This window comes from Cynocephalus volans, chromosome 15, assembly GCF_027409185.1.
Source record: "Cynocephalus volans isolate mCynVol1 chromosome 15, mCynVol1.pri, whole genome shotgun sequence".
NCBI lineage: Eukaryota > Metazoa > Chordata > Mammalia > Dermoptera > Cynocephalidae > Cynocephalus > Cynocephalus volans.
In genome coordinates this window covers 28,184,642-28,207,681 of record NC_084474.1, presented here as the reverse complement: position 1 = coordinate 28,207,681, position 23,040 = coordinate 28,184,642, and the positions used below count along the sequence as shown (strand labels likewise).

Genomic DNA, 23,040 nt, shown 5'->3' with positions numbered 1-23,040 from the left:
ATGTGTAAAGCAGGGGCAAAGAATCCTACCTTTAAACATTTTGCTGGACACATGACGATGCCGTCTGTTGAGTAGAATTAAAAATACAGAAGGAAGGGCAAGTTTGGGGGCAAAGATAGTGGGAGTCTGGAAATCTTAGGAAAAAAACCATTTATTACAGATGTATTGTATTATTCACTTTATGTCAGTTATCTCATTTAATCTTCACAACAATCCTATGAAGTACAGGGAGTATTACTGCTGTCATTTACAGGAGAACATACTGAGGCTTAGCAAGAATAACTTCACTGAGACTATAAAGAAGAGTTGGGATTTGAATCTGAGCTGAAATTAAATACTGATTCCAGAACTTGTGCTTCATTACCATACTCTGCAGCCTCCCACATCTCTTTGTTTGCATATGTACACACACACACGCACACCAACACACACACAGGCGCACACGCACGCACACACACGCACGCGCACACACACACGCACACACACACAATGCATATAATAATCCAAATCACATCTTCACAGAACTTACATTACCCTGTGCAGTGACCCTGACATCTTCTGTTCTGCTGTTTGTAAAAAAAAAAAAAAAAAAAAAAAAAAAAAATTGCTGGGTGCAGCCTATTGAGTCTGTGAACTTTTCGTGGGTCACAACCCACAATTTGATAAACATAGGCACCGAGCTAGGAGAGAATAAAAGGGGTTTCTGTGGCTTCTGTCATCAGGTGGCATTGTGGGTTTTTTGTTGTTTGGTTTTTAAACATTTATTTTTTACTATGAAGGGACGATCTTACTCCTCCAGCAACTCTGTTGTGTAAATCTACTTTACCCTTGGCCTCTTCTCAGGCTTAGAAAAAGGGAGCAGAAGAGGCTGTAGTCACAGGTGACCTAGGCAAGTGCTAGTAGTTGTAGCCCAAGTGCTCTCTCTCTAATACCTTCCTTCGGTAAATTGTGGTATTTAACTAATCCTCCCTCGGCTGTTTGTGTCAGCCTCCCCACATGTAACAGACAGAACTTGTCTTTGCATGTTTGTGTCAGCAACATCTAGCACAGTGCCTGGAACAGAGTTAGAGACTCAGTGTGTGCCAAAAAGAGGGGGGGACACTGGCTGGGTTGGCCTGCCACCTCTTTAGTACTCTGCCTCTGCCAAGCTGACAGCCAGGTGGTTGAAGGCTGGCAGCTTCTGAGAATAGCACTAATCTAGATCTATTCTATTGTCACTGGATTAGGCCTTGTTTGTTTTACAAGGAAAGGATTGTTCATAGATTTTGAGATTGTAGTCCTACTCCACCACTGTTCTCCAAAAACAAACTGGAAAATTAAATTTGGGAAGTGTTAGTATACTGATGTGACAACATAAAAAATATATAAGTCTTTGAATGCATGGGACATTATGAGAAGGTTTTAAAGTAGAATACAGTTAGTAAGTAAATAGAGCCTCTGAAGACAGTGCTTATTAATGGAAGAAGAAAATAAACATATTACATCTTATAATAATTGTATCCAAAGAATATGCATCTTAGCCAGGTAGAGATTAGGGAATTTGGACAACAAAAACAACAAAAAGTATATACACACACACATATATATACATATACATACACATATGTATAAAATATATATTTGTGTATGTACATACACATAAAAATGTAAATATGTAGATATTTTTAGATTGTCTTTTTTTTTACAGTGAAAGAAGCTGACAACTGCTATTTTAAGGCCTTATGTTAGTTAAAGTGGATTTTTACTGCTTTAGTTCAAATGATAGTGAAAAACACATTTGATAGAAGTTTAGTGCATTTGGGGAATACAGTGAATCAAGTAAATGTGATTAAAAACAAAGTTAGTTCTGTTTGAATGCTTAAGTACCTTTTTTTTTTTTTAAAAAAAAAAAAAGCTGTTTTACTTGAACGTTGACGTTAAGCACATATAACTAAAAGGCAAAGGACCAGCACCAAAAAAAACAGGCTTAGCTCGCAACTTAAGAAATTTAAGATAGTAACAGGAATGCATTTTTACTAAAAACATTGCTAAATCAATACAGGCAAATGAGGATCTATCCTGTTTCCACTCACCTGAGAGAAGATTAGACCACGTTTCTTGGTAATACAGTCTCGGGTTTGTGTGTTCCAGTTGAGCACAAACAATAGGCCAGATGACCTTTCAGGATCGTGCCCAACCCTGCAATTCAGACTTCATGCCTCCCCTTTCAGCGTGTCTTTCCAAATAGTAGCAAGGACTCCTTGTCCTCTTAAAGTATTGCCACTGTAAAAACCATTGTAGCATGCTTACAGGTATTTAAGAAGATTGTGCCTCTGTTTTCTAAGAGTTTATTTAAAATTAAAGCCACTTTATCGGTTCCTATTGGCTCCTTTTTATAGTTTAACTTTCTATTAGGTTGAACAAATATGAAATCACCATTTCTGCAGGTCACAAAGGTCAAATTCAAATCTGAAATTTCATATGGCCAACCTATAGATTATAGTATATTGATGCCTTCTATGTATTTCGTATTTTGTTTGGATTATTTTGCATTGTCTTTTTTTTTTTTTTTTTTTTCCCAGCAATTGGGAGCAGTAGCTTCAGCCCAAGACCAACTCACCAGTTTTCTCCACCACAGATTTATCCTTCCAAGTAAGATGTACTTTCTCTTCATCCATACGTAACTTTTCCAAGTAGACGTTTACCTTATTTCAAGTCATGTCTGTGCCCACGTGTTACATCTTAATTTAAATGAAAGTGGTGTGTTTCATACAGACTTAAACATATCTATACAAGTTTATTTTGAGCATCGCCTAGTAGAGGCACTGAAGTATTTCAGTGTTTTGTGTGTTATATTTGAAAGTTTTACTTTAAGATACAATCTTTAACTGGAATTTGTGATGTGCTTGTTAATCAGATACCTTGCATGTTTCCATCTAATGCATGGGCTTTCTATTTTCTGTCATTTCTGACAAATAGCAGACCATACCCACATATTCTCCCTACCCCTTCCTCACAAACTATGGCTGCATATGGGCAAACACAGTTTACCACAGGGATGCAGCAAGCAACAGCGTATGCCACATACCCCCAGCCAGGACAGCCCTATGGAATTCCCTCCTATGGTGAGTAACCTGCTGCATTGGCAGTGGCATTATATAGTGGCATGCCTATATTTTGAGTGATACTTAAGTATCACTAAAGTGGCCCAAGACTGTTAATCTTGGGCCACTTTAGAAAGTGTTGTCACCTTTTGTGTTTAAATTCTTAAGATGATTGTTTCTAATGAGCATTATAAGAACTCTTGAGGTCAGAGGTGGCGAACAGATTGCGTGGCTCATATGCCCTCTTGCTTTCATTTTTCTCCATTTATATCTCAACTCTAAAATTGCCATTTGAGCCCTCGGTTCTGGAATCCAAAATATTTTCGTGCATATTTGCGATAAAACTTCTGTGAATAAAGTCTTCAGGGGTAAAGATCCATTTCCTGTTTATCAGATGCCTAGCTGTGATTAGAGAAGTACAAGAGGAATTCAACAAACCCTTGCTCTGAACTTGAGGGTGGTAGTATTATCAAATTTCTGCATTATCAACTATTAGGAAAAGTGATCTATGTATCACCACATGGACTGCACTTTGAAGAGGCGAATCAGGAAACATTTAAAGCTCACATCGCCATTGGTTCCTTCCCACCAAGAGCTTATCTTCACCTTGATGTAATTTAACTCAATTGTTACAGGGCCAATACCTGTAAATTAAAAATAAATCCAGTAAAATCCCAAAGTTTAATTTAAAAGAGCCTTAATTTCATAATATCTTTTCTTCAACTGAATTGCGGTCACAATTTTAAGCAAGTTGAACTGAATAGAAATATGTTAATTATTGTCATTTTATGACAAAAAAATAGAAGTAGTTATCAAGAAAAAGTACATAGACTTTTGGAGGAAAGGACTGATAGAATAAGTAATTCTGTGCTTGTTACATAGAATTATATTTTTTACAACCAAAAATATTCTAGTATGTTTCTGCGGTATTGTCATTTTGTAATACTCTTTTCAGCAATGTGTTGAAAGAGTTAATGCTCTTCGTTAAGTGTTTTATTATTAAAAGATAAATTGCTTTATTCCTTTTAATTCTCTGTCTTTACCTCAAACAAAATGGGGCATTTATGAATTTCTTATAAAATATATAGAAATAAAAATCTAAATTATGTGTAACTTCAGCCTTTATAGTTTTATTTCATTTTATATATTTATTTCAAAGCTATGAGAACTGAGTGTTATCTAACTAGATGTTTTAAAACAAACTTTAGAAACAGGCTTAAGATGGACTTTCTAGAATTGTCTTTTATTACTATAACTTTTATTCAAAATTTCCCATAATAATATTAGATACAGATCAAATATGTCTCTGCTATACTTCTATTCTTGGGCTAAGAGAGCAAAAAGGATCTGTGATTTGAATTGCGCAGCTTCCATTCTGTAATCTGAATCAAGGCAGTCTCCAATTTATATTCTTAAAATTTGTTTGTGAGATGATTTGAAGTGTGAAGATATTTTCCAGTACACACAATACGAAACTACTGTCTACCTACCAATGCTGCCTTGGGAAGGTGCCTTTCCCATTACTGCCTTAGCTGACAGCCACACACTTCCTTTTTCTTCTTTTTCTTCTGTATTCAGCTGTGACAGGGCCTGGGCATCCCTGTGAGCTAGTGTCTGGGCTGTGAGGTAGGGACTCCTCCAGTACTAAACCATTAATGAATGTCCTTGTTGTCTGAAATAGCTATTCAAGGAGGTGACATGAGCAGAGGGTGTGAGAATGGAATGAGAACTAGCAGAGTGAGGATGGGGATTTTAATGTGAAAAGTGAGGATTGCGGTGGTGGTGAGACTAAGGTTCAGTGTGAAGGGCTTTGATCCCGGAGCTTTCCATTATTATAAATCTCCTGGGAATAATTCACAGTCCTTAGCATTTTCCTGATCACCCCCTTTCTTCTCTTTTTGGCCTTGAGTACAAGGAGATTTCCCAAGTGCTTGTGACCCAAAGGTTCTGTTTTTCTTGGGGCCAGTTGAAAAACATGGCAGCCTACTCTCCCTTTGCTGATTCGTGAAGAAAGAACACATAGCTTAAGGTTATCACGGCTGGTAAATCAAGGTCCAGATGGTCTAAAAGACTATCTCCAAGGACTTGTTCCCCCTGACTTTTTACTTAGACCCTGTAAGAAAAGATAGACTTATCTTTTCATAGTGAGAATAATAGATGAGCAGGGAAGAACAATTCATTCTATTCTTCACTAAATCTGCTTGGAGTCTACCAGTGAAATGAGTTTGCAACGTCATGGTTTGAAGTCATGGCAATAAGTGTGGCTATGGGTGTTTTCCACCTCTTCTTGTTTTTCCTTACTTGTTTTTTTATCACAAAGAATCCCCATCCTGAGCCTCCAGGATGGAAACAGAGGTGGTACTGGTGAAGGGTGAAGGCTGTGAACAGATCAGTATAGCCTCAAATGGAGAGAGAAGAGGGAATGTCCTTAGCGGTGACAACGTGGAAAGAAAGGGAATTTCTAGAGCCATCAAGCCACCTGTCTTGGGCAGGTGTGTTTCCAGGGACCACTTATATGGATGGGTGATTCATTGGTTTGGGATTTCTTGGACAGGGAAAATCACATTTTTAAAAATTGTTAAGGTCATTATGAAGTTATTTAGAGATATTCCAGGAATTAGAGTAGGCTCTCTCAGCCAAGAGTCAGATTCCTCCACTGCCTTAGGATAATTACCTAACTTCATTCTACTGATGAAATTCCCCTAAAATGGAAATAAACAGTATGACTACTGTGTATTCTAGATCCTAAAGATATCACTTATCTTAAGTGCAAAGCAAAATCATTCAAAAATGTGAATTCCCTTGGCAGAAATGTTTCTCTCCTCCCTCTGTAAGAATTAAGGACAGTTGTTAACTTTTATGACTGTCTTTAATTATGATCCAGAGTGGAGCCCTATACTTCAGTGCTGCCAAAACCAAATCCTGAAATTACCATGTCAGCCAGTACTTTAGGAGGTATTTGGTGGCCACAAATACATTATTTTTATATTACCATATAATAGAAACAAAGTGTAATTTAGACTACATTTAAACCAATTATATTTGAATATATGGAACTAAAAGGGACCTGCTGGTCAACTTTACTTGTTTATAAATCACTGTGCTATTTTATAGGATTCAGTTCTTTAATATTCTATTTCCTTTGTGCTTGCTTTCTGGTAGGATGTATGTATTCAGGAGAAGGTTTTCCTTCATGTTGCTTAGTTCTGTCTCCAATATTGCTTCCTCTGACTTCAAAATGAGCTGTACACTAAAATCAGCTTTGTGGTAGGAGGGTGGGGGGAAGAACACTGTGAGTCTAGAGACTTTGATTAATCGTTTTTTAGAAAAAAGATTTGATTTTGACAGTAGTCAACATAACAACTTTGGAATAGTTTAACCACAGTTTATTTATGACTATTTCTTGACTATGAAGGAAATGATCTTGAACTATTGTAAAACAAGAAAATGAAGTATAGAAATGGTATCACTGGAGTTACGTTTTATAGGAAGTTGAATGCAGAAAGATGAGAGAACAATGTAAATTGGCATTAAAATTTCTAATAATCCTGGATTTTTTAAAAAACTGAAGTTGTACTTTATGGTATTTCACTGTAAGCATGTACAGACTTTATTATTGAAACAAGATTGGGAGGTATTTGGGACTAAACAGTTGTGGGATTGTGTGTTTTTGTATGTTTACCAGCTTTTGAAAATGAACAGATAGATAAGCTATCACTAACTGATTTAGGTGCATTGTGGGCAGGCATCAAGACTGAAGGTGGACTGTCACAGTCTCAGTCACCCGGACAGACAGGATTTCTCAGCTATGGCACAAGCTTTGGTACGCCTCAACCTGGACAGGCACCATACAGCTACCAGATGCAAGGTCTGTATAACTACTGACATTGCTGTTTTCCTTAACCCTGGAGGCTAATAGTTAATTTCTTAAGTAGAATCTGATGTGTCCTGTAAGTAGTTGATGATGATAGCAAGTGGACCAGGTATAGAGGCAGGAGGACACCTGCTTCTAGTTCAGCTCTTCACTTACCTGCTCTCTGGGCCTCAATTTTCATAGTTATAACGTTAAGGGGTGAGAGTGAATGATCTATAAGGTTCTTTTCAAAGAGCTCTCAAGCTTTTTGTGAAGCCAAGTTTTCTGCCTTTATGTCTTCTATCAATTAGAAAAGGAATGAAAAATTCAAAAATTCAACCATGTAAGAGGTTGTGGTATGGTGTATGCTAAAAGCTCCAGCACTTGGTGTTACCAACCAACTTGTCTAAAAGAGTTATGTTTTCTTCATTTTTGTATGGAATGGGGGTTGGGGGGAGGCAATCAAAGCTCTAGAAACAGAGTATGTGATATGTGTTGGCAAAGTGATCTACCAAAGACCAGTAGATCAGATTTACAGCCATCCAGTGAATCTTCAAGATAGTGCTTCCAAGAACTAGTCCCTGAATTCTATTTTCGAATCTGTAGACAAAACATAATGTGAGTGCAAGTCAAAGGGAATGATATCTGAATGTTTATGTTGTCAATGCTGTGTTCAAGAACATATAGACATTACGTCTAATTAGCAGATTGTTATCATGCAAATGTGTCTGCAAAGTGCTTGAGAATAATTTTCTTGTAATTTAAACATTTTCCTAATATCTCGTTTTTACTGTATATCAGTTTACAAATCATATTCAGCCTCCTAGTAGTGCCAAGCCATAGTTGAATTAAATACCTCATAACTACTTTTTGATTGAAGGGGTTCTTTTCATAGTTTTTATCTTTTTTATCTTTCATCTTATTCTTCATTATATTACTAATATTTATTTATTGCAGGTAAGTTAGAAAATACAGAGGAGCAAAAATAACAGTTATAAAACCTACATACTTATTATTAACATTTTGACATACATTCTTCTAGATATACAGTATGGGACTATATTCTTTAATATATATAATAATTCATATAATGTATATATATAATATATTTTATAATATAGTGTTGCAACCTGCTATTTTCAGTAACAAATATATTGTAAGCATCTTTTCACATCAATAAGTTCTGTTCTATGAATCATTTTAATGCTGCATGGTATTCATTGGTATACCTTATTTAACTAATCCCCTATTATTGGATATCTAGAGCAATACTGTGTGTATTTTATCTACATCTTTAATTATTCTCTTTGGATAAGTTTAAGTATGGAATTTCTAGGTAAGCTATTTTATACTCTTTTAAGGATTTCTTATATATTTACACAAGGAAGGACTGTGTGTGAGAATACCTATATTGGATAATATCCTTGAAAAAGTTGTCATTTTGGTCAGGACAAGATTTTATTACTGTTTTCATATAATTTTTTTAAACTGAGGAGATAAAACATTTTTTCTTTTCTTCAGTGGTGGTGTTCATCTTTCTCTTATTATTTCTTATATTAAGGATCCTAATCTTTTATAACTATATTTCCAGTTTATTATTTTTAAGGTATTTTTTTTCCCTGTACGGCAAATTAGAATTTTATGGAACAAGATCCATTAATCTTTTCACATTTCATTTTGTCTTTGGTTCAAAAAAGCCTGAATTACAAAGTTTTGATATATTTGGTGGTTACAAAATAAAAACTAATAACACATAGCGTTTGTTGTTAGAAGGATGGTACTTATGTACCTGATTCCAAAACTTTTCAGCTGTCTTGAAAAAGAATTATTTCTACACATTCTGAATATCAATTGTAAAGAGATGAAAAGAACAAAAAGTGGTCAAAAGACTTTATTATTAAATTAACAGTCCTAGGCTCTAGTAATGTAACAGAGCATAAGGCAGACTAGGTCTTGTTGCTTATAGAGCTTTTATTCTTGTCAAGGAGAGAGATAGCAGACAAAAAACCAAATAAATTATACAATTGCAGACTCCTCCTGGAGATATGAGGGAAATGAATAGGGTGCCGTGGTAGGTCGCATTGTCCACTGGGCACCCAGGTCTTTTTGAGACGTGGATCCTACAGGTGAGAAGGGAGCAGGTGCAGTGCCCTCCTTAGAGCCGAGCTGCCCACTGTGTGGTTCCTGGGCCCGAGTCCATCCACAGCCTCTTGGCTAACTGCCCACCATAAGCCAGGCACAAAAACTGAGAGTTTTTAGAGACTTTCATAGTCAATGGTAAATTTTGTTTGTTATATCAAATAATTTTAAAAATGGGACTTGTGCTCTCAATGTCTTTTCTTTTTTATTTCATTCTTTTAGTAACAGGTTACTATTATATTTTGTTCACTTTTAAGTCTGTGAAGGATTGGAGGGAAAAACTGGTCCTGGACCTCAGATAATTTGAGAAATATTGCACTAGAAAGTTGCTTTTATCTTGTTCTCCCAGATCAAAAGCTTGTACAGCAGAAACAGTCTGTAACAGGACTAACCAGCCATCAGAGTATAACATAGTGCTAGAATAGAGAGAGGAGAAGATCATGAAGGAGGAAAGGAAGTTAATCTGCAGTGGGAAAAAAAAGTCTTTACTTTTGAAAAGAAATAAGAGCATGTGTAGCACCACGTAAGGTGCACTTTTCTACCCATAGATTTCACTGTGTCTGGGCTTACTGGAAATTATATTGAAACCTTTCTAGTGTTTTTGTGCATCCCTTGGTTGATTGGCCTTCCCAGTGGAATTTTAGAACCCATTTTTCCATCACTGAGGTGTTATTTTATATGGGCATTTCTATACTGGTATTTCACTCAATTTTAGGTTATTAGACATGATATGACTTCCATATATCAAGCCAGATGATAAAATGCTATTAACTTGAAACTTGAGGGAGGTTAGCCAGAAATTGTTTAAGGGTCACAAAGATTGTTTACATTTTGTGAACATCAGTGTACTGATTATCCTAATTTGATCACCACATATTGTACATAGGTATTGATATTCAAATCTTTACCCCACAAATATGTATATTCAATTATGTTTCAATAAAAAAACTGTCAAAAACAAAACTTGAAACTTGCCAATGTGATGATGGAAAATGGTATGTAATATGCTATTGAGTGCTATGGCCAGATTTGGGTACATGATTAAATTCTGATTAATATGTATTCCTTAAATATTAAATGCAATTTGAAAAATGCTTCAAGTTCATTCAATAATTTTGTGTACCTAGTTGTAGGAGTCGTTGACCTTTGATTGTCTTCTCAATACATGTTTTTTTTAACATACTAATTTCTGCGTCTAAAATTATTTTCAAAATGCCCCAGATTTTGTTAATTCTTAATGAATAGCTGGGATTTTGGCTTATATTAATTTCATCTTATAGCTGTTAAAAATTTTAAGAATCCTAGATAAGAGGATATTTATTTTAGTCATCTGGGGGTATTTTTGCCTAGCTTTTTTTCCAGGGTGATCTTTTCAGCCTTTAAAATATAAGGTATGGTGTTTAGTTATTCAGAAAATTAGCTGCTGGAATTTTGTATTAGCATTTTATAATAATAGAAGAAGTGTTCTAGTAGCCTAGATGACTCAAACAAGCTCAAGTGTGGTGTGGATACGTCCTTTAAGTGGTATGCTGATTAATTTAAAGAAAATTTATGATGATCACCTCTTTGGTTCAATCAGACTTTGAAGGACTAAACTAAAGATACACTGAAATCTTGCACCCCGGTTAACAGCATAGGTTCTGGAGTCAGACCTGCCTATCAGCAGTTCTGCCGTTGCTATCTGTGGGTCTTCAGCTGGACAGTTGCCTACTTCACGCTGTTTTCTCATCTCAAGTATAGAGATGATGTCTACTCTCACAGTGCTGTTGTGGGATTTCTCTGTGTAAATTATTCTGACCAACATATGGTAGATGGTAAGAATTCAGGTTGTTGTTTTCATTTTTACTGTTCTCATTGTGGTGGTGATGAGGTTACTATTATTTTATTTATTATTATTATGATCCAGCTTTCTGTAATAGTTGAAGATTAGGAAACATTATCTAAACGCTCCCTCCCTCCCATTTCCCAAAGGGGGAGAAATATTTGTGTGTGTGTGTGTGTGTGTGTGTGTGTGTTTGTGTGTGTGTACACATAATCAAAAATTTAGTGTATATAATAAAATATAACATGTAATATTTAAAAAAATTTTTTATCATCAAAGAGAGCTCTCAGAACCCAATAATGAAATAAACATAGCAAAAAAAGAGCCAGATCTAACTTATGTTCTGGCATAGAAGGAAAATCACTATCAACAAAGGTCAGGCTTTTTGAATATGATACAGAAAAAAAAAAAATGAGAGAAACAAGAGGAAGCAGCCAAGAGCATGAAGAAAAAAATCAGAAGAGAGAAAAAGCTGTGTTGGCAGCAGTGGAGGTGAGGTGTTGGAAAGTGGGAGCGGAGGAAGTGCAGAAGAGCCACCGACAGAGAAAGAACCAGGCTCTGCAGTGGTGGAAAAGAAAGTCCTCCCTAATTCCTACAGTCATGTCTTTAAGTGCAAGGAAGGGGTGGAGAAAAGAGGAGACCACAGACATTTAAACATCAAATTATTTAGTTCAGAAGATTAGGGAAGAAAATGGGAATGTGATCAGCTATGCTATTTGGAGATGGAAAAGTCCAGTGCCCGTACAACAGAATAAATTAACATTTGACATTTACTGAGCACTGTTATATGCCAAGGACTGTTCTAGTTATATCACATTTATCATCTCATTTAATCTTTACAACTTGAACAATGACATTAAAGGATAAGACCCTGAAAATACTGAAAAATACATAAAATTAGCAGTTTGTTTAGTTTATGTAATCTCAATGATTACTCAAGGATGGCTACTCAAAATCAAAATGAAGAGTGGTTTAGAACTGTCCGATCCTGCCATGTACATACACCTAAACTACAGCACCTACAGGGTGGTTCTTAGAGATAACTACAAAAAACAAAATGTTGTCAGTAGTGTTTATGTTTTCTGAAGGGCAGACGATATTTAGAACCAAGACATTGCATTACACAACTAGCTGTATAACTAGTAAAATATAGCAGCTCATGAAGCTCTAGAAAAAAATTCTGGAAAACTCATTTCTGAACACTGTGCTTGAACATTTTCACAGCTCTTAAAGAACAGATTGTTTGGCAATTTGTGGCCATTTTGCCACTGCCAAGCCTTGTGAATTGAACCAACCTCATTTGGTGCCCTCATTTGGTCCAGGCGATTCTTCTGGACCATTCCGGCTCCAATATTCAGTTGCTTCTGTCATGGAAGGCAGGCTTCTGTGAATCCAGTACTTGCCATGTTAAGCCCAATAAGGATCAGATTTTTGTTTTGCCTACACTAATACTAAAATTCTATAAAATAAGAATTCAGTGATTAGAAAGTCTGAGTCCTTTCACCTTTGCTGCAGTGTCCCTGGAAAATTCTATTTCTGTTTTAATTATTTCTTTTGTACATGTAGTGAAAAATTAGAAACTTAAGTTCAACTGGGAAAAACAAAATGTTCTTGTTCATAGACATCTGTAAAGTTTACCTTGAGAAAGTGAAATCCTTGCCTGTTAGTATTTGACATCTTCCTGTTCCCCAGTGTTAACCTCTGTGTTTCTGGAAGAAGTTTTGGAATCATCTAAGGAGGTTTTTCTTCACACACCATTGACAAACCTGGTGCAAATGAGTTAGCTGAATGGGTGGGTGTGGATGGACAGACAGTGTCTGGAGACCCTCAGTCAGTTGTGCAGAAAACATGTAGTGTTTTCAGTGCTGCTCACCAACCGAAGTGAGCAAGAGACAGTAGCAAGAGTGAGCGGGGTGTTGTGCATGAGAGCGTGTGTGTGTGTCTGTGCACACACTCATGCAAGTGTGTATGAGAGGTAAGTAAACTGCTTAGGAGAAGCTGCTTCGGCCTCTGATTGACTGACCATTTTCATAGAATGGCCACCCAGTGTGTCATAAACAACTTTTATTCTCCTTTTATGTAAAAGAGACAAGTAACTTGACATCAAGCTTTTAATTATAACTTTTAAAAAATGCAAGGTCTGTAGCTATGGCTGGCATTACCATCCATTTAACCTTGCATGCAACATAGACTGATAGTTCCATCTAATCCAGAAAACAATAAAGAATGTTCATAATGATGCCCAGTCATATGAAGAAAATGAAATTTTGTTTAGCAATCTCTTTGAGGTAAGGAAGTGCATAGGTCACTTGCAAAAGATTTTCACATACACACACAAAAACAAGTTGTGTCACTTACATGGTTAAGCCTTGGCTTTGAGGAAATCTCAGCTTTCCATAGTAGTTTAGTTCTATTCTAGACTGTTGAAGTTGGTGACCATCTTTATTTATATTTTTATCTCCAGCATCTAGTATTATGTCTAAAATATGCAAATGTTTATTAGAAGTGGAGAAGTCTATGCTACAATGAAAGTTAGAAGTTAAGATTCATAGGGACTCCAGTTCTCTTCATTTAGGGAAATTAATTTGGAATTTAGCATGATAAAAATTTCAGTTAACTTGTTCACATAGTACATTTAAACAGTCTTCCCTTGCGTTCATGCTAGCAGATAGAGCTGGCTGGAGGCATCACAGAATCATCACTGTGGTGGCATAGAATGCCTTTTGGAGTGTTTTATTGCCACAGAATAGCCGTGGTGGTATGGGACATTCCTGTCATTCTACACCAGGGAAGGTGTCAGGATTTGCTGTGATAGATAGGAGGGCTACACAGATGTACATGTGCTAAACCCAGAAGGCCCTGGCAACTCCGCTTTGTTTATTTTCCTTTAGGCTTTATTGCTCTCACTTAGAGAAGAAAATAACACAAATTCTAACTCCCTCTTTGTATCTAATGTTGTTTGTTCTGCTAAAGAGATTGGGGTTCAAACTAGTGAGCAGAAACAATAAATCAGGAAGAGGCTTGTGGAAGGGTACGTGGAAGGGCGTGCAGCTCCATGCTCTGCACCTCACGGCTGGGTCCGGGAACAAACTGATCACATCTCCCTTGTTTCCTTTGATTGGCCGCCTATAGCTTTTTAAACATATAGTTGAACTGTTTCAGCTTATTATTCATTTAAAACTTCAAAATTGATTAGCAAAACCACTGTTACACTTTTAAAGTTTTTTTTATTATCTATAGAGATGGTATTTATTTTTCAAAGAAATGATTCCAAGCTACACAGTTTTAGAAAATATATATTAAGCTTTTTTTGTAATCTGCTAAGATAAAGCAGTTGCTATTTGCACTTTCTGGCATAGAATAACATGATAGAGTTGAAATTGGAGACTAGCTATTGCAGCTTGCTCTGATGTTCAAAATTTCCCCTTAATTGCTTTGCCAGTCTGCTCATATTTATTTTTTAGTACATGGCTTTTTTATGTTCTGGATTTTTTAGAGTAATATTCCATTTTTAGTTCTTTTGGCATCTTGTGTTATTTCAAGTGTTGAAAATTGTATGGAAATCTCTTGAAATCCAGGCATAGCAATAATTAGTGACCAATAACAATTTTATTGTCTGTGTGACTTGTTTTTAGTTAAAATATGTAGAAATATATTAGGAAAGATAAGTGTAAAGATTTTGTGATTTTTATTACCTGAGTTAAAAATTCTTTGAAAATAAAAACTCTTACTGGGGTAAAAAAGAAAACTTAGTTATTTAAAATCCATCTTATAAGAAAGGGGGAAAACCCTGGTTTTAAATAGCCCATCTGGCCTTTGGAGGCTTTTCCCCAGGGAGCTGTGCTAGCTTCTGCCACATAGATCGTGTCCGATGATGGACATAGCCCATGGCAAAGAGGCCAGGGAAGGAAAGCAAATGGACTTCTGTGAAAATACACGAGGGACAAACAGCATCCTGCTTGCCAAGTAAGTGCTAGAAAATGCTCTAAAACATGGGAAGTACAGACAGGCCCCAGCAGGTTCCAGCATTCTTATGTTGGCTGGGATTCTGGTTTTTAATGTGAGTCCTTGTTCTCTGTGAAGAAGACCTTTGACCTACATGTTACTCTTTTTTTTTTTTTTTTTTAAGTTTTTTGAAGTTATAGCTGGGCAGTTTTCTCTAGGTTAAATCACACACAAAACTTTAATATTTTAAGTCATGTTATAAACCAACATAGGCTTGTTCTTCTTAACTGTGAAAAAGTAATGGGGACTTATTAATAAAAGTTTTGGGGGGTTGGTTTGCTTTAAACTGCAATTGCTCAGCACCTTTAGAACTGGGTGGCCCATACGATAGATCTTCCAGCAAGACTGTTTCTTGTTTGTTACGGTTGACAAGACTGCCCCCCTTTCTCTGTAGGAACCCCTAACAGTGACAAAAAGAAAGCAAAATCTTTGTGATACATTATCCCTGGGCAACTTTATATAATTCACTTTTAAATTTACTAGCCTAACAGAGAGTTGCAATGAAGAGATCTTTTTAAAATGAGATCATTTGATTCCAAATTTACTTATTAAAATTGTTAGGTGTCTATGATTTTTGTGTAACCAAAATTAATACCACTTTTTCTAATGTATAATTCCCTTTCAGTATTACTGATTTAGAAAATCTAAAAGGGAGATTTAGCATGGTAGATTAGAAAACAACCTGCAAGTGGAGATAATGATCACTCCCTAACCAAGAAAACATGAGCAAGGAAATCCTCCGCTCCGCTCCTTGGGCGAAGGTGAGGACCTTGCCTCAGCTACCTGGTGGGGTGATGCTGGAAATAACCCGAGACAACAGATGTGGAAATAGAGGAATATAAATGTACTCTAAACACATAGGATGTTATTGCATTCTGAATTGGAAGGTTTTCAAATGCAAGTAAGACTCTTCACTAATGTACTCATGATGCATCAGTATCTGAGCTAACAGAATGGCCCAAAAGTAGGAGGCCTGTATCTGTACAATAAGGTCAATATTCTGTTAGGATGCTAATCACAAGACTAATGTTCAGTTAAGACGCCCACATGGTATGTGGATGTGAACTCCTTGTACCATCTCTGGGGTCCAGTGGTACTCACAGCTAAAATCAGTGAGATTTTATGAGAGCTGTTCAAAATCCGTGATACTTAATCAACTGAAAATTTTATTTGATTTAAAGCTCTCCTGGACTTTTGTCCTGGAGATTCAGAAATATTCTAACTCCTTCCAGAAGGTACTTATAGGTTTTGAATTTAATTTTCTTCATATAATTTAAATCTAAACTTGTGGTTATAGTCTAACTTTTTAAGATAACCCTTTATATGCCATCTAGTTTAAAAGAAACCAGCAAAGTGTGTCCTCCAGACAAAATCTGAGAAATAAGCTCTATTATTATTTGATTATTTTTCCTTTCCCTACTCTTTTTTTTATGGCTGAACGTAGAAGGAAGTTGAGAGACTTTTTCTCTCCTGACATCTTTTGTGGGCCAAACGTGACCCTTGCAAACTGCTCGCCCTTCCCCACCAAAAAACTTTTTTTAAAAAAGTCATAGAAAGGCTTCCTCCTGTCCCTACACCTGATTCTTTGTGACAGTCGTGTTCTCACTGAATCCTTCAGTCCCTTACCACATGGGACTGAAATTCTCAAGTGACAGTTCTGTCTCCCACTTGAGCCTAGATGGAGCCCTTCAAAGACATAAGTCAGACATGGTTTATCCATGTCTATGTGAGGCAGACAGGATAAACATAACACATTAGTTTAAGGACCCTGTGGTCAGGATGAAAACGAGACTGAAGAGGACTTGCTTAGCATTGGTCTAATGAAGAGGTAAATTACATAGTATCAATTATACTGAGCTGAGGTTCCTGGAAGGTAAAATCAGTACAAAGAGGTAGTCAAGGAAAGCTTGTTGGAAAGATAGGACTTGAGCTAGGCCTTGTAGGACGGGAAAATGGGGACTGATGGAGGTAAGCATTAGGTAAGGGGAGCAAGACTGAGTAAGATGGGTTACAGGAGAGCAGTGACCACATCCTGAGTTAATATTGTGGGCTCTTCATGGGGAGGTTTAGGAAATAGCTTAGTAACATGTTTCTCCCCTCAGCACCAACATCCCCAACCCTCATCTCCAGGCCCAGATAACACATATATATCCTTGCGTTTATAATAGCTCCCTACCCCCTCCCCCGCCCTCCTTAAAAGGAGAATCAGAATCATAACATTCCCTGTGTCCCGGTATACTAACGTTGGTCTGTTGAACATTCAGATGCTTGGATTTTTCAGTTAATGCCATTTTTTTTCCCGAGCTGTTTTCCTTTCCTTAAACAAATGATCGAGAAACTTTCATCGCCCACCATCAGTCTCCTCTGCTTTCCCATAAATCTTTCACCCTCTGATCATCTCTTTTGGATAGTTTGTCCTCACCCCATGCGAGGAATGCACTCTTGCCCTTTTCTGTGAAGCACGTGTTTTCCTTCCCAGTCTAACCAAGCATCTTCATGTCATTCACTGAGCCAGCTCCATATCGGAGCTGGTAGGGCCTGAGTAGGTAATGCAAGCTGAGTTTCTTTGTGTTGTTTTCATGAGTTTGTGGTATTGTAAAACTTTCCTCAAGGGATAGACTCATGACACCCACTTCTTTTGGTCCACGCAACCTCTAGAGTTGTGCCTGTAAAGAGGGCCATTAGATATGTGACGGAAGTAACTTAGAAAGTTTTTTGTTTATTTTGTGATTAGAGATATATAATCAGAGTATAAAAATTCTTAATTTAAAAAAGAGGGCAGTGGAAGGACAAATGATGCTGTCTCTTAGAAATGTTCCGAAAGGAGAGATTTTTCCAGAGTTCTATTCTGGAAATGAGTGTTTCCCCTCATTTCAAGAAAAATAAATAAATAGATAGATAATTATTTTATAATATTTATAATATTTAAAAATATTTATAATATTATAAATAAATATATATATATATGGCTATGATTGTTCACAACAGTAAACTATTTAAGATTTTCCTTTTAACTAATTGGTAAGAAGGTGCCCCCCACCCCATCCCCACGTGGAGCATAACTTAATTCCAAACTCTACCAAAGATTGTTGGAACTTCACTTGAACGGGTCTCTGCCAAACTTCTTAACTGAGAAATAATGAATTCTAACTGGGAATTCTTTCTGCTTTGAGGAATTTTCATGATATGGTGTGACATAAAATGTAAAACATTTTATCATAGAATATGTTTGTTCCATTTTATTTACCTGGAGGTGACTCTTGTAAAGTCATTTGTGTCTAGGAAGGAAAATACTTTTGTATCATTTTGATAAAGGAATTCCAAACATTAAGCCTAATTCTGTGACCTCAAGTGTAAGTGAAGACTCTTGTAAACCCAACAGAAACTCTCAGTAGATTGATCCTAATGAAAGAGTGGGGTCTGTTTTTCCTGGTCATGTCTCATCCTGTCTCCCCTGTGGCATCCAGGTTCAACCCTGGTGTACAACAGTCTTCTACATGTGTCTGTCTTGCTGGTCTACGCAGAGTAGGAAGAGAGTTTTGCAGCTTACACAGTGAAGCTTTCTTGGGAACATGGTCATTACTATTTTGTCTTTGCTTTGTGGTGGTCTAATCTTTGGTGAAATCCATCTAGTAGTGTTGGCATTGAAGTCTGCATTGGATCAGCCATCAAAGTAGGACCCTTTACTCCATGTGATCTTTAGTCCAGCTTAAAAAGCAAAATGCCCCACAAAGATAGGCTCTGAGAAGTTGCTTCTCTAAATGCTTAAAGAGTATGATTACTTTCTTAGTGTAAAAGGAAAGCTTATACTGGTTACGTGTTTTTGAAACAGTTGCTGAAACACCTCCTGAATTGGTACCAAAACATAGTGGTACTAAAAATCAGGCACTCTTGGTGTTTGGTAAACATGTGAGTTTTCAGGTCAGATCCTAGCACTTCCACCTCAACAAGACTGTGATTCCTGTGCCTAAGCAGGGGCCCAGATGTGTGCCTCCTGATGATTCGGAGGCAATTGTCAGCCATATTTTGAATATGGTAGTAAAAACAAAGAAATAATTAGAAAAAATAAAATTAAAAAACTGTTACTCTGAGAGATAATATATTGTGGAGATTAAGAGCTTTGGCTCTGGAGCCAGATGGCCTAGGATTGAATCCCAGCTCTGCTACACCTTTACAACTTCCAGCAGTTTCTTTATCTGTAAAATCGGATGCAATAGTGTCTACTTCATGGGGCAGTTGTGAGGAATCAGTTATTATAACAGATAAGATATTTTGAGCCTGGCTCAGTGTAAGTGTAAGCATTCAAAAAGTTTTAAGTATGTGTTCTTGGCACTTCTGTTTTTCTTTTAATATATGTATTTTTTAATCCTAGAGGATGATCCCTGGGAAAACTTTAGTGAATTTCAGAACTTCCCACAAAACAATACAGAATAGAATAAGAGGAGACAAGAGAGCATTGTGTAGACTTTAAAACCAGACGGACCTGTGTTTGAATTTTGCTTTCATCTCATGGAAGCTGTATTACCTACACCTAACCTCTTTTCCTTATCTTCAAAATGGGAATTTTAATACTCCCCGTAGTATTGAGTCTTGGAGTATAGATAAAGCATTTCAAAAATGAGCATACTCCCTAACATGTAATGAGTATTCAATGGGTGTTGTCTATTTTTATTGTTATATTTTGTACGCTGGGGATGTTTGTATGGGTTGTGTACAAGTATCCAATTATATAAGCTCAAGGGGTTTTTTTTGGTTAGCGTGTTTTATAAGGGAAGGACTAACTATTTTAAATATAATTAGTATTTCTTAGTTTACCTATAATTAGTTATAATTAGCTTAAAATACTGATCAGTAAGTCATAGATGTATGTGTGCAGGAGCACACATACATATATCCCTTGGATACACATATACATACATACATCATATGGATGTATGGATGGATAGACAGATTCAGTAAACCAGGCTTAGCAGGGAAGAAGAGAGGAGGGGGATTCAAGGAAGTTCTTCTGAAGAAGGGGGTTTCTAGTCCATGCTGCATTGTGAAGTTAGCCAGGGTTTGACAGGAAAGTAGGAGTTGTAAGAAGTAGCATTAGAAGAACTGCATGTTGGTTCACTAGTGTTAGGCTGGAATGTGTATCTGGGTGAGTTGGGGTTGGCATTGCTGGAGAGAGACCAAAGAAGTATAAAATATAAACAAAATCTAGGCCAGCTAATAAATAAGCATGATAGGGAGTTTGACTTTATCTTGAGGGTAACAGGGAGCCACTAAAGGTTACTTCTTTAAGTAGGATAGTGACCAGATCAGTCATACACGTTAGAGAAAACTTCTTCTGCCTTTGCAGAAAATAAACTATAGAGGGCCAGAGGTTGGGTAGGAAACCAGTAAAGGAGGCTGTAGGAAACTAGTAAAGGAGGCTGCTGCAGAAATCCAATGCTGGTGGTCTAGACTAAGTTAGCAGCTCTGTTTGCCTAAGTCCTACAGGCAGGTGGAGTGGCTCTGCAAACTTGATTCTGGTTGTGAAAAATTAATAGTGCCTGAGCCTGATTCTCTAGTATGTATACCTCTCCCTGAAGCAGGTTAGATCCTTTTGGAAGTTGCATTAAGTCTCCAGGGCCATTGGGGTGCCATTAAACTCCTGCTTCAGCATACTAAATGGAATGGAATCTCAGCCTGAAGTCAGCCAGTAAATGAGTATAACTTATGTTGAATTCCAGCTAATGTACAGTCTTAGAAGTAGCATTAAGTTGGAAAGTCACTTGGGTACCATTTGGAGTACTGAACTATGATTTACTTGGTCATACCCTAGTGGCTTGTATGTGCCAATATAGCTTCCACGGTCTTTTCTACTTTGTTCCAGGGAATAACTTATGGAATGAAAACATCCATTTTTAAAGTATATTTTCTGTATCTTATTCATTTTCTTGGTGGGTAGGGATTATTGAAGTCAGTATTTATTGCTTAAAAATGTGCCGTTTAAATAAAAGTAGCAAGTCATAACTTAAAAACACATAGTTTAAATGAAAGTAGCAGGTCATAACCCAAAGTAATTTTTCCTATCAAATGCATGTAATAGCTGAAATTTAAAAATGCTTTGAAATCCACAAGAAATGTATCCAAAAGAAATTTAAATTTTCTTTTACAAGGAATTTTTAAATGTTTATTATTTATGTTTGTTTAATATGTAATGTCAATATTAACTGTTCACTGATATGCAAATTCTTGAAGAATGATTCAGAGATAGCATATGCCCATGAGGTCCACTGTTTAAAAAAACAAAACAAAACAAAACTGATATCATCCTAAGTCCTATGAGGTCTGAGACTATGTCTTAGTCATCCTTTTTTCCCCATGTAATTATCACCATGAGCCTGATATTTAATGCATATTTAATTAGTATGTGATTGCAACATGCTAATGAAGACTAATATGGGAAGCTTGTCTATTCAAGCTCAATGTTGGTGGGGGAATAAGTATTAGAAGGGTCTGCTTATCTGGTAGATGTTCTGGGAACTATGAACAATTGATATTTCTGAAAAGTACAAATGAAGAAACCTCAAATGTGAGTCTTTGTGATAACTAAATTTGAAACTATCTTAGGAAATATTCTCCCTTCTTAATAAAAATAACAAATGCTTAGATCAGTCTTTCAAAGTTCATAAATGCTTGATAAGTAAACAGGAAGAGAATTTTAGATGTGCAAAGAAATTAAGTCACATTTGTCTGATTTGGGAAAGTAGAAAGAGGGAAAAGATACATAAATACAATAGAGAATTTTAGGAGTGTTAGCTGGAATAGACAATAATAGTGCCTAATGTTTGTGTGATAGTGTAACATGTCTATTATGCTTTCCAAAACATTACCTCATTTCTTCTGTTTAAGAACCCTATAAAGTAGGGTTTTCACAGAGAAGGAAATTATGTCTTAGAGTGGTCAGGTGACTTGTCCAAAGTCCAAACAGTTCATAGCGATGAACTGAAAACTCAGTTCTTTTCTGACTCTTAAGCTAGTACTTAAATGTTCAGTAGCAAGTAAATGATTGGCATATACTAACTACCACATTTTGTACATAAAGCCATCTGTGAATAACAAATTCACATTGAAGACTTCCTCCTTGAACTGCTAAAACATTTATTGCCTATATCACTCTACCACTCATTTGCCATAAAATTTTAATTTTTAAGAAAACATATTTATTTCTAATTACAAAAACAACATAGATTCTGAGTAGGCAAGTTAGAAATGTACATTGGCTTAATGTGTATTACACGACACAGATCATATCCTTCAGCAATAACATTTCTGAGATTTTTGTGCGTTTCACAAATTTTTTATGCTTTAAAAAATATGTTTAAATGAGATCTCCAAAAATACTTTTTGTTTTAGATTTTACTTTCACAAAACAGTATTAAATTTTTTCTCATGTCATTAAACATTGTTATAATTCCATTTCAATAGCTTCATAGTATTTTATTTTCTGAATAATATCTGAGAAGGACTGGGGGCTGCTTTCTGTGTTTTGTTGTTAGAAACAACACTGAAGAACACCTTTTCTAACCATCTCTTTGTATAAATCCATAATTTTTGTCTCAGTAAATGCTTGACAAAAAAAAATTGCTGGGTTTAACAATATACAAAATTTCTCAATCATTAATCGAATAGCTCAACATAAAGGTTGTGCCTATTTAAATTTCTTTTTGTGGTGTATGAATGACATTGTTTACATATTTGCCAATCCTGGATTTTTATCTTCTAAGAAAAATCTTTGCCAGTATGATCATCAACAATGCTATATTGTTGTTTTGTATATCTTGCACAGGATAAAATGTGAAAGTAAGTCTTAATTCTCTCCTTCACATTATTTGCTATCTTACTGTTATTGTTGAGCAGTACGGACATTCAGCCGACAGAATGTTACCTTGACAGCCCGTGTAATACATGAAACATTGATCATAGTCATCTTTCATCTTTGTGGTATCAAATTCTTCAAGGGCTGTGCTTCATTCTTCTGTGAAATGAAATAATAAAACAGCTTTTTCAGTGGGCCATTTTAGGAAAGCATTTTAAGTTCTTGGTAGTGTCATAGTTTTTAATCTGATCCTGTCATTTTATAATGAGCATATTTAATGTAAAGATAT

The 23,040-nt window shown here is 36.2% G+C and overlaps 1 protein-coding gene across 9 annotated transcripts in view; it reads left to right on the top strand.

Annotated features, from left to right (window-relative positions):
* EYA1 (EYA transcriptional coactivator and phosphatase 1) overlaps positions 1 to 23,040 on the top strand; it is a 294,815-nt gene that overhangs the window by 177,596 nt on the left and 94,179 nt on the right. For 5 of the 9 annotated variants that reach the window (XM_063079206.1, XM_063079210.1, XM_063079212.1 and 2 more), the window contains 3 exons: positions 2,562 to 2,631; positions 2,959 to 3,104; positions 6,814 to 6,951. In XM_063079206.1, the coding sequence (XP_062935276.1) occupies positions 2,562 to 2,631; positions 2,959 to 3,104; positions 6,814 to 6,951 (354 nt within the window). Of the gene's footprint in view, positions 1 to 2,558; positions 2,632 to 2,958; positions 3,105 to 6,813; positions 6,952 to 23,040 lie in introns of those variants that run through there. The other 4 variants (XM_063079207.1, XM_063079209.1, XM_063079208.1 and 1 more) reach the window with 4 other exon arrangements.